Genomic DNA, 11,813 nt, shown 5'->3' on the forward strand with positions numbered 1-11,813 from the left:
ATGCAGTACAAAAATAAGAAAAATTTGCAAAAATATTTCAAGTGTCTTATGATACTAATAAAATGATATTTTTAATGTTACAGTGATGCAAAAGGTAAATGAGACATCAGAGGCTGGCGAAAGGCATATTTAATTTAAATTCAAATAAATACACAACCAAACAAATGTGCTTTTAATCGGAACTTTTACTATTCAGTATTTAACATCACACAGTAATTTTATTTCAAAAATATCAAAATTTAAAACATTAAGAAAAACACTAAATTATGAAATTATTAGAAAATTAAATTAAAATAAGTACTCCCTCTATCTCAAGTATATCACAATATATATTTGTTTAATTTCACTGCAATATTTAAATTTAAAAATAATTAATTACACTTTTATATATATAAATATATATTTTCTTTCATCTCATTATATTATTTAAATAAAAATAATAAATATATATATATATTTGTCCTAATTATGTCATTTAATCTCTAAATTATCTCAAATTAACTCCACTTAATACTATCATTTAAATTTTTGTGCCAAATTCATATGTTGCGCAATGTTTGAAATGGATAGAGTATATTTGAATTTCAAATAATAATAATGAACTTTTAAAAAAATGTTGGATTGACGTTTGTTTAAAAACAAAATTAATTTAGAATTAAAAAGTGTGCTCTTCAATGCATTTTAAAGGTGTTTTTTTAACTAGATATTTTTATATTTTTATCATTTATCAAAAAGATTTTATCTCAAAAAATTCAACTCACGACCTCGTGATCACAAGTTCACTCGTACCACCGTGTCTATACATCAGCCCTTCTGGCACCACTATCTCTAATATAAAAAAAAGTAACAACTATTATTCACTTACATGAATGAAAGAGTAATACTTATTAATTGCATTTAAATAAAAGTGGAAAAAATTAGTACTATTATTTTTAAACAAATAATTATATATTTTAATCAAAATTTAAATTTTATAATTTTAATTAAATTATCTTAATCTTAATATTTAATTATTTATATTATATAATAATTATTTTTATCAATTATATATACTACTCCCTTCCTCATTCAAATATATGTTCATATTTCTTTTTGAGTTGTCATCGAAAAATATTCGAATTTTCTTTTAAGTAAAAAATTATTATACTTTTGTATAAATTTTTTAATAATTATTATTTACTTTTATTAAAACTCTTGACCGATCAAATGACCACACGTTGGGACGAGGAAGGGAGCATACTTTTTAATTCATGTACAGTAATGTAGTTATGTAGACACCTTTGGACAGGAGTACTATTATACACTGTACATCCAAAAATAGTATTGATGTGACTGCTTTAATTGTAAGTTCCACTCGTTCCATTTATACCAATTTTATTTTATTTTCTTTTCCGCCAAACACTCCTTTGTGGGACCCACTGCTAAGTCAAAGCTGAGCTCCACTATAAAAGGCAGCAGCCAGTCAATTCTCTTCGCTTCTTTTCTCTTCTTCGGCGGAAGAGATCTCAATGCCATCGGAAACCCTCCTTTTCCGTTCATTTCTCAATCGGAATCCTTCTCAACTCTGATTACTGTTAGCGTTTCTTCTTCTCCGATGTCTGCTCCGGCGGTGCGATTCCAGATCTCCGCGGCGGCGAGATTACTCGGCTTCGCAGTGGCATCGCTCGTGCTAGTATGGGCTGTACGTTACAGAGGCGGAATGGCGCTCGCATCAGAGAACAAGATTCTCATATTCAATGTGAGTTTGTTTGATTTTTTTTCAGTTCTCTTTTATTTATTTATTTTTGAGGTGTTGCTGGATAATCGTTAGAATGGCGGACGAATTTGGCGCGCGCATGATTTTCGTGTGAAATTGATTATTGATTTTTATTGTTTCTTTTTGTATAACTGCTTTCTATGTCATTTTCAGGTTCATCCTGTGTTAATGGTGGTTGGACTTGTGGTTATGAATGGAGAAGGTATGGATCGTATGTTAATTCTGAAAAATTTTTGTTGCTGAAACCTATTCTGTGTGTTGATTTAAAATTCATCGAGTTAAATTGAAAAGCCCTAGGGCTAGGGTGTCCTAAGCTAGCTTAGGTGAATAATCTGTCATTATCTCAATAGTTCAGTAAATCAGTTGATGTTGTTGTTAGCATAAACATGAATATATTTGAACTTTGTGATTCTCACAATATTGTTGTAAATAATCGGTTAAATATATACTTACCTTGATTCGAATTCATTTCTGTGAGCAGAACGATGAGGATGAAATTCTGATTTTTCCCTTTTAGCTTAGATACCAAAATAAATGAGTTTTTGTTCAGCGATAGCACGTGATTTTTTAAGAAAATTGGTCCTCTCTATTCCTATAAAAGGCCGAAATAATTTCATTTCTATCATTGAAGAAAAACTTACGTATTTTGGTTTCTAGGCTACGAGGTAGAAGTCAGAGTTCCATCCTCATAGTTTTGCTCACAAAATAAATTCGAATCAATGTCAGTATATATTTAATCAATTATTTTACAACAATAATAATATTATTATATTTATTGTTATTATTATTTATATTATATTTAAACCATTAATTAGATACAATATATCTAATTAATAAGTGACGCCAGGCCACGTCTTATCTAATTAATAAGATTCTATATAGTTGTTTGCTTCTTTTATAGGTAACAAGGAATGGATTATATTGAAAATTGTTAGATCATCTTTTATAGGTAACGGCGAATAGATTATATTTAAAATTGTACGATCATTCAGGTTTTTGGTCGGTAAGAAATAGATCAATTTATTTAATTTTGTTACTCAAACCTAATGGAGTTCGATGCATTTTGTTTTGTTATGAAACGAGCTTTTCAGTCGTGATGTTAATGGGAGTGTTCTTCACTTGAGATTGGATCTTTAATAGTTTGGAACTTTTTAGTAGTCAATTGGTTTCTAAGTAGTAGGGCATTGACTTTTGCAGCCATGCTAGCATACAAGACTCTCTCAGGGACGAAAAATTTCAAAAAAATCGTTCATCTTTCCCTGCAATCATTAGCTTTCTTTACGAGCATTGTTGGACTATGGGCTGTTTGGAAGTTTCACATTGACAGAGGAATCGATAATTTCTATAGCCTCCACTCATGGCTCGGTCTCCTTTGCATTTTCTTGTTTGGCATTCAGGTAGAGTGATTTCAGAACCTCTCATCCTAGCTTCCGTAAATAATCTCATTTTCTTGTTTTCATTATTTATTTAACAGTGGGCCTCCGGATTCGCAACCTTTTGGTATCCTGGCGGATCAAGAAACCGCCGATCCAGTTTGATGCCTTGGCATGTATATTTTGGCATTTATATCTATGGATTAGCCGTGGCCACGTGCATTACTGGGTTCGTGGAGAAGGTAATTTTTCTTCAAAAACACCATATTATAACTCGTTACTCGACCGAGGCAATGCTAGTGAATTCTTTAGGTATCTTGATTGTTGTTTTGGCTGGTCTTGTCATTCATGGAGTCACCTCCCCTGTTTATTCCAAAGCTGATGTTCTTAGAGACACAATTGCATAGTGTTTTAAAAAAGAAGCGACGGAGAAATCAGTAATTTTTTTGTTTTGGAGATTCTAACCTCATTTTATAGAGATTCAAACGAATGAAAATGCATAATTGTTTTGAGGAATTCTCCCTCATTTGATGGAAGGATGAAGAAACTTGGATATTGTTGTTCGATTTGTCATTATCTGGTGGTTACTGCTTAGATTATTGAATTTAGTGTTTCCATTTAATTCGAATTATTTAGATATTTGATTAGGCTTGACATGTTAGTTTTCGAGCTCGGCTTGATAATATTTATATTAAACAAGCTAAGTTCTTAGTACTTGATTTATTGTTGTGCTGATTATGCTCGATCCAATGTTAATGTATATTACCTAGCCAGCTCGAATTGGATTGATGATAAGAATGGTGCTCATTTATTTATTTATTCATATCTTTTGCTGTTGCTAGATTCAAATTTGGTTCGAGCTCTCGATTCGGCTGTGTAAACAAGTTCAATCTCCCGCGATACTCGTTCTCTAAGTCGAATCGAGAGTTCATTTTTTATTCTATATGAGCAAAAGTTTACACATAATAGGTAAAGTATGATTATTTATTTTCGATATGTCTCTGCTTCATGTTAAATGGTAAGTAACTAAACATGACCTTAATTGACTGTCGTTAGCCTCAGTTTATATTTTCATCGTATTGAAATTTTTTTATTATTTTCATTTATTTATCTCCAGAAGGTCAATTGTTTGATTTATTTGATTTGAATTTTGATCGAAGCTGTATTTGGATGGTTACTGTTTTTGTTTACTAGTGTGTTTAATTTCAGCTTTTTTCATTTTTTCCCTTTTTAGACAACGAAATATATTACTCCCTCCGTCCCAGATACTATGTCGCAGTTTCTATCCATTCCACATACCATGTCACTTTCATTTTGGAAAATGATTGCACACTTTAATCTCATTTTAAATTTTTTAATTTAAATTTTTTTAATTTTAATTAAACTAATTAGTTATCTTAATCTTAATTTATAATTATTTATATTATAGGATAATTATTTTCACTAATATATTCTTAATTATCTACTGATTATATCCCTCCTAAAATACCGTGTCTACAGTGTACCAGACACGGTATCTGGGACGGAGGAAGTATTCTATTGGAAATTTATTTATATTAAATGTTTATTTAATAAAATATTTTATTTCAATTTAGATCATATTTGTGTATATCTATTTTTAAAATGAAAGAAAATAATTATACAAATAAATTACTCCTCCGTACACATTTGTAGATATTAAATTCTGAGAGTTGTATAAAAATAATTAAAATATATAATAATAATAATAATAATAATAATATTTTTAAAATTCGTAAAGGTTGGATTTTGAATAATTTCAGGTTTCCATCTCTTAACACATAAATATATATGAATAAGTAAAATTGTTTTCCAATAATGCATCTCATGCTCTACTTATAAAAAATAAAAAACATAAACTCAACAGTAAAACACAATAAATAAAAATACAAAGAACCACCAAATATTTTCATGAACCCACAACACGTAATCAAATTTCATGATTTTTTAATTATTATTTAATTAATTTTTTTTATAGGCAAAGAGCAAGAGATATATTAATGCTGAAAGAATTAAAGAGCAAAGAAGGGATCCTCAGCGTCACTTTTACTTGTTCCACTCTCAGCATTATCATACACCCATGTATAAATACATAAGTGTGTATCTATAAAGTTATAGACACCTATATATTTGTGTGTGGAGGGCAGGGTGGGACAGAGAGAAGATGATGCTGAGTATCCCCTCCCAAATACATGAGGCATGCCGGGATCAAAATTCATGATTTTCTTAATCCCTTTAGTACACAGTTTTTATGGGATTGATAGTTTATGATTTGTTTTATAGTAAAATTATCCAAAAATTTATAATTTTCAAATTCACTTTATTTGGCAAATTAGTTAAAAATTTTGAATTTTTTATATTTTAAATAACATAATTGTCATATAAAGAGTTTTTTTTTTTTTTTTGTGATAAATTAAACCCGAGGATCCATCTCTTTTTTTTTTGTTTATTTTTTTTATCAAATTGGATGTGTCCTAATAATTTTTTTTTTAAAAAAAAATATGATATGATATTCGATTAATATTAAAAATATACAATATATACAAATTCATACAAAACATGTAATATATAATTTATACAACAAAAAACACAACATTTCAAATAAAAATTTATTTTTATACTCTACCAACACTCTCTCAAAAAAAAAAAAAAATACTACTCCAAACTAAAATTACAAAACTAACACACCAATCAAATAATTTTGAAATTATTAATATAATTAAATATAAATAAAATTAATGATTATAACTAAATACTCCTTACATCTCATAACTGAATATTCATGTGTTTTTTTTCACATAATTTTAAAAATATTAGTATTATATTTGAATGTAGTAGGAATAAAATAGAGATAGACTAAAATGAAAAAATGGATACTTTGTCCTAGGATCGGCTCTAAGGTCTCATTTATTGTTATTATTTTTTGTTGATTTTTGAATATTAACTATTATATAAAAACTTAGTATAAACCAAAAAAAAAAAAAACAATATTTTATAATACTATTATAGTGATATTAGTACTTTGTGCAAAAATTATACAAATATTAATATTTTTTTAATGTTAAGTTCAATAAAAAGATAAATGATACCTCATAGCCGGAGAGAGTATTGTATTTTTATAGAATCAATCAAATATAATTTAAATATAAGTATTATATAACATTGAAACAATAGGGCCCTTTTTTTTTGTTAGGTACGTGGTTATAAAAATTAAAATAAAATTAAAATACAATAGAAACGAAATTTTAAAGTAACCCTCCCCAGTATTAAAAAAATCATTCTCTCAGATGCTTTAAATTTCATCAGTAACCAAACATGGAATGTTCACAGGATTTTAAAGTCAAATCACATAAAACCCGTGAACCAAACTGGCCTAAAACTTCACAATTTTCTTAATCCCTTTGGTACAAGGAAGTCAAGATATAAATGCTATTGCAAAGTGTGTTTGTTCCGGGGTTTGGATTTTCTTATAAAAAATAAAAAATAGGTTTTGATTTAATATTTTTTGAAAACTAAAATAAAAAAATAAATAGTGTATTTAAAATCCAATCTCCCAAACAAACATGCAAGAAACCAACAAACCCAATAATAAAAATGCAAAATCATGTCATATCCAAGAGTCTATGAAGAACAAAACCATCGCATATTTCACCATATTCTGAAAACAAAAACTGCCCGGAGAGGCTGAAAAATTCGCGCTCTTGGCAGAATCAGATTAAGATTCGGCTAAAATATCAAACCAGCTCGCCCTAAAATCTAACATACCACCTTCTTGTAATTGTAACAAAAATGGAGAGATAAGACTTGTCAATGTGCAAAAACAACCTACCGGGTTCCATTGCATTGCATTTTGGCATACCTGTGTGTATGCGTATGTCTCTCTATATCCACAGCTGTTCTCTGCAGTACTCTCGCACAATCACAGGAACACTCGTAGGCGGTATCTGAAGAAATCATCGAACCACAACATTTTGATTTTTAATGCAACAATACAAATATAAAACCATATATATATATATAATGGGTAAAATTGCTTATAACTTCCCTTTGATTTCAAAATTCAGCGTAAAATCTCCTTATACTTTACAAATTGCATAGCACCCTCTTATACTTTTAAAAACGTTGCATGAAACTCCACCGCTGGGAAACCTTTCTTGTACGATGAAAAGATGATTTCCTATCTATATTTTTTTTTTCATGACAGGGGGTTTCATGCAACATTTTGAAAGTATAAGGGGGATTAACACTGAGTTTCGAAATCACAGAGGAGTTTCATGTAACGTTTTTAAAAGTATAAGGGGGCATCACACAATTTTTGAAGTAAATGGGAGATTTATGCTGAATTTCGAAACCACAAGGGAGTTACGAGTAATTTTGTCTGTATAATGCATATATAGATGCATAGGCAAGAATCATTGTAGCATCGATCTATATAAATAAAGCACTAAGGATTTATTCACCGAACTTACCATGCCATAATCTGTTATGATCATCGATATATAATCTGAAGGCGTTGTGTCGTATCTGGAAAACAAACAAATTTAACATTTATCCAATCGATTTACAGAGAAAGAGTCGGTAACATAATCTCACTTACATAAGGCTCAAGGGTTGCAACGTCTCCTTATTAGTCAAACCCTCAAAAAGATTGATTTCTTTTCTACCCAGCACCTGCGAAAGCACATTGGGATCACCTGCAAAAAGTTGCACAAGTTAGACAGATCCGAGCAGTAAAGATTCGTCTAAAGTGTAGTAAATAAACCGTACCGAGTTCATTAAAGCAGAACGAATCGAGCTGAACCCGTTCGTGAAACTTGTAGGCTTCGCAGCAAATAAGGACGGGGACGCGGAACTCATGGGCGACCATAGCGACACATGCCGTGCCGACCCTCGAGTACACTGTTCCGTTAGACAATACGGAGGATGCCCCCAAGAACACTCTCGTCACTTCGTGCATGACGTAAGAAACGGCGTTTATGTGAGTGTATGTACACCGGATACCCTTTTCCACGAGCCTACGGACTAGCTTCAGGCCTTCGAGCTTCGGGCGGGAATCCACTATCACCACGCGGAATTGTTTTCCGAGCTCGTGAGCGTGCATAAACACCATTTCGACGGTGGAGGACAATGCGTACGTGAGAAGAACGTCGCCATCCCTGATTTTGCTCACAGCATGCTTCACGATAACCTTATTAGCTAGAATAATCTTCTGGCTTATATATCGATCGATGTCGGAGGTCAGGCTGGCTTTTGCCTCGGACTCAGAGAGGTTGAAGGAACGCAAGTTTGCGATTCGGGCTTTGAGAAAGCGAATGGCGTTCCCCATGCTGACCGAAAGAGGCCTACAGTCGATCAGAAATGCAACATAATTATTGATTTTGGTCAACAGGTCCTGGAAAAGCGACTTCTCAGGAGGTGTGGAGTAATCCTTGATCGACTCTTTGAATGCTTGAAGCATAGCAATGCAGCGCGCATTGCCGCCGGAGATATCACCGGATAAATATTGCAGTCCAACCTGATAATATATATATATATATATTAGTATGAATAGAAGTCATTTGACACTGTACAATAGCAAAAATCACAAAATACAGTCCTATATTAATGTACCTTGTAAACAGCAGGATGAACATGTTCGAGTTGGAAGAAATTTGATTCCAAGACAGGAAACAAAGTTCCATGTTCATATTGCGGTAGATGCCGAAAGAGTTCTACTCTGTTCCGGGCTTCTGTTTGCTTCAGTGCTGATCGCTTCTTTGCCTTCCCAACTCTGTTTTCATCATCAAATTGCATCCGTGGTTGTGGGATATCTTTCTTTCGATCTTTCTCGGGTTGATGATGAATACCTTTTTTATCAGAGGTTGCAACTGAAGAGTTGTCTTTCCTCTGCGAAGATGACTTCACGGGCTTCCCGGGATTTGCAGCAACATTGGAATTTTTACTTCCTTCACCTGCAAAGACATTATTTGCAAAAACCTTAACGAGAGTACTCAAATGTGTTGTCTACCATTTTTGAAGGTTTATTACTCTTCCCTATTTTTTCCCCAAAGAATGTCAAATCGAACTTTTGTTTTTCATTTTTCATACTATTATAATAGAAGAGAATTTTACGTTCAAATCATGACAGCAAAACCTATTTATATCACATAAAATAACTATTTAAATTCAAATTTGTTACTGTTCAAAACCAAAACTCAAAATTCAAACCCCCATACAACTAATCTAATCTTATAGACTATAGGGCTATTGTAAGCATATATTCTAGTGGCCATTTGATTAATTGTTAATTTATGATTGTAGCCTGTCACTATGAACATAACACTCTTTTATTAGCTATAACATTAAAGAATGAGCTTTTTACTTCGAGCAAATAGAAACAGATTTTTATGCAAATCCTTATGAAAATTCATTTAATTTAAGCCATATTAACCTACAGAAGTTTCAAATGCACTACATCCAGTGATATTCATGGGAGTACTCCACAAAACAATCAAAAACAGCAGACTATTCCTCAAATTCAATGTCACTGCAGTATTGTCGATATAATTTATCAGCAAGTATGGAAGCAAGACACACTGAGGTGTTCAGTCCTCTCTTTACTCACCCTGAATTTGATCAAAACTCAACCTGCTCTATATCCTTTGTTTAACTAAGCTATGAATTTGCTAACAATAGAAGAATCCAACACTACAGTGAACGGTCATAAATGTCAGTCAGAGCTAACTATGCAAGCTTATCAATAGTTCAAAAAAATGTAAAAGAGACCGCAAATCTACATAGAAGGAGGTTCTTAAAGCTTTCATGAATTAGCCAACAGAAGAAGAATCAATAATACATAGAACACCCCCAAATCAACAGAAACGGTAACACTGCAAGTTTGTCAATAATTCAGTAAGGTTAAAAGAGAAGAAGGAGATGAAAACCTTTACCAGCAGCCTTGGCAGCTCGCTGTGCTTCTTGAAGTGCACGCCGCTCTGCTTTTGTAGTCTTCTCCTTCAGCGGCTTTCCACCGCCTGCGTCCTTCTGTTGCTGCAATTTCTTATCTGTTCCACAATCAGATCGAACCTAATTTCACGAAATACTCCTTTTTCACGAAAATTATAGAATAAACCCGAGAGTGATTCTAGAATCGACCTTGGGGCAAATTCGCAGCACCATTCGGATTCGCCGCAGCCGAATTGATTCCTACAGACGGCAAAGACGTAGCGAATTTTCGAGGGCTACCGTCCCCACCTAACGCAGAGGAAAGCGAATCCTCAGAAAACTCCGTCGTCACCGATGGAGCCGGATTATAACTACCGACCGGAAAGGAAGGATCGATCGCAGGTGCAGAGGGGCGGAGGAGCGTGTATGTAGGCGGTGCGTTTGGTAACTGCCGCGGAGGTTGGTCGGCCGGTGCGTGGCGCGGAGGAGGGATCATAACGGGAGACAAGTGGTTACTAGCAGGAGAGAGATCGGATACCGGAGGCGACGCTGATGTAGGGTTTCGTGGCGCCTCCGGAGCGAAGAAACCTACCTGCCGGACCTTCGGGTCGCTGACGGCGCGCGGACCCCGGCGAGAGTCCATTTTCCGGCGAAGAAGAGAGGAGAGGGGAAAGGGAAGGGGAAAAGGGGTTTGTTTCAGTACTTTTGCGTTGGTTCGGTCCCTCCGAAATCGAAAATGAAGTTACAATGGGGTCTACCACACACTGTAAAAATAAATAAATAAATAAATAATACACGTGTGTTATATAATTATTAATTATATTTAACAATACATTAATGACTCTTTCTAAAAAATATTATTCTCTCCGTAGTGTTAAATGTGATTTATTAATAAAAAAAATAATATTATTTTATTATTTTTTATATGATTATTGTAACTAAGTATTTTAAAAATTAAATTTATAGTATGTATTTAAATATTATTGTATTATATTTTAATAAAATATATAATATGTATATTATTTTTTAAATAGTATATATAATACAATTAAAAGTATTTATTTATTTATTTATAATTAACTTAAATTAATTTATAAAAGAATAGAGAATTTTAAATATAGATAAAAATATAAGATGGATAAAAAAAAATCATTCAACTAAGCCAGAATAAAAAATTGATAGTGATAAAAATGATCAAATGACCGCAATGCGGAGATGAATATGAAGAAGAAGACATTAGGGTGTGTTTGTTCGTGGGTTTGGATTTTGAGTTGGGATTTGAATAGTAAAAATTTTGAATTAGAATAGTTGTATGATGTGATATAAATAGATGTTGATGTGATGTTTTGAATGTAAAATTGATTTTTAGTATAATATAAATAATGAAAAATAGGTGTTTGATTTGATATTTTTGAAAAAAAAAAGGGATGAATAATAAAAATCTAATCCAATCCCCCGAACTAACACACTCTATTCTTGAAATTTAAGTATTCTTGACTATGACATATTATTACAGAGAGCATATGTTGAGCACAAGTGAGAGCACAAAATTTGGTAGAAAAAAACACAAGATATATAACTATAAATATCATGATTGTTAACAAAAAAATATAGACATATTTCAAAAGTTATATAAATTCTTCAGTCCCTTAATAAATTATTTATTTTTTTATTTTAGTGTGTTTCATACAAAATATCAATTGTTATTTTTTAGTAAATGTAATATATACTTAACATTATAA

General features: G+C 32.0%; 2 protein-coding genes across 6 annotated transcripts; one reads left to right on the plus strand and one right to left on the minus strand.

The window, feature by feature from the left end:
• The first annotated feature begins 1,084 nt into the window (after positions 1 to 1,084).
• LOC127240564 (transmembrane ascorbate ferrireductase 2) lies at positions 1,085 to 7,814 on the plus strand. Of its 4 annotated transcripts, none has more exons than XM_051259293.1 (5): positions 1,085 to 1,738; positions 1,910 to 1,958; positions 2,954 to 3,153; positions 3,231 to 3,371; positions 5,126 to 5,272. In XM_051259293.1, the coding sequence occupies exons 1-5, from the start codon at positions 1,595 to 1,597 to the stop codon at positions 5,255 to 5,257; spliced, it is 666 nt and encodes a 221-aa protein (XP_051115250.1). In that variant the 5' UTR covers positions 1,085 to 1,594; the 3' UTR covers positions 5,258 to 5,272. The 4 variants fall into 4 exon arrangements, with proteins under 4 accessions (XP_051115250.1, XP_051115251.1, XP_051115252.1 ...); XM_051259294.1 differs by lacking the exon at positions 5,126 to 5,272 and adding an exon at positions 3,972 to 4,553 and having other exon boundaries at positions 1,087 to 1,738; XM_051259295.1 differs by lacking the exon at positions 5,126 to 5,272 and adding an exon at positions 7,715 to 7,814 and having other exon boundaries at positions 1,090 to 1,738.
• LOC127240563 (uncharacterized) lies at positions 6,705 to 10,800 on the minus strand. Of its 2 annotated transcripts, none has more exons than XM_051259289.1 (7): positions 10,282 to 10,800; positions 10,071 to 10,190; positions 8,758 to 9,098; positions 7,915 to 8,662; positions 7,745 to 7,841; positions 7,617 to 7,671; positions 6,705 to 7,091 (listed from the first exon to the last, which is right to left on the minus strand). In XM_051259289.1, exons 1-7 carry the CDS (start codon positions 10,712 to 10,714, stop codon positions 7,029 to 7,031), a joined length of 1,857 nt encoding a protein of 618 aa, XP_051115246.1. In that variant the 5' UTR covers positions 10,715 to 10,800; the 3' UTR covers positions 6,705 to 7,028. The 2 variants fall into 2 exon arrangements, with proteins under 2 accessions (XP_051115246.1, XP_051115247.1); XM_051259290.1 differs by having other exon boundaries at positions 6,708 to 7,091; positions 10,077 to 10,190.
• Positions 10,801 to 11,813: the final 1,013 nt, after the last annotated feature.

Source organism: Andrographis paniculata, unplaced genomic scaffold, assembly GCF_009805555.1.
Source record: "Andrographis paniculata isolate CXL003 unplaced genomic scaffold, ASM980555v1 Contig79END, whole genome shotgun sequence".
Taxonomy (NCBI): Eukaryota; Viridiplantae; Streptophyta; class Magnoliopsida; order Lamiales; family Acanthaceae; genus Andrographis; species Andrographis paniculata.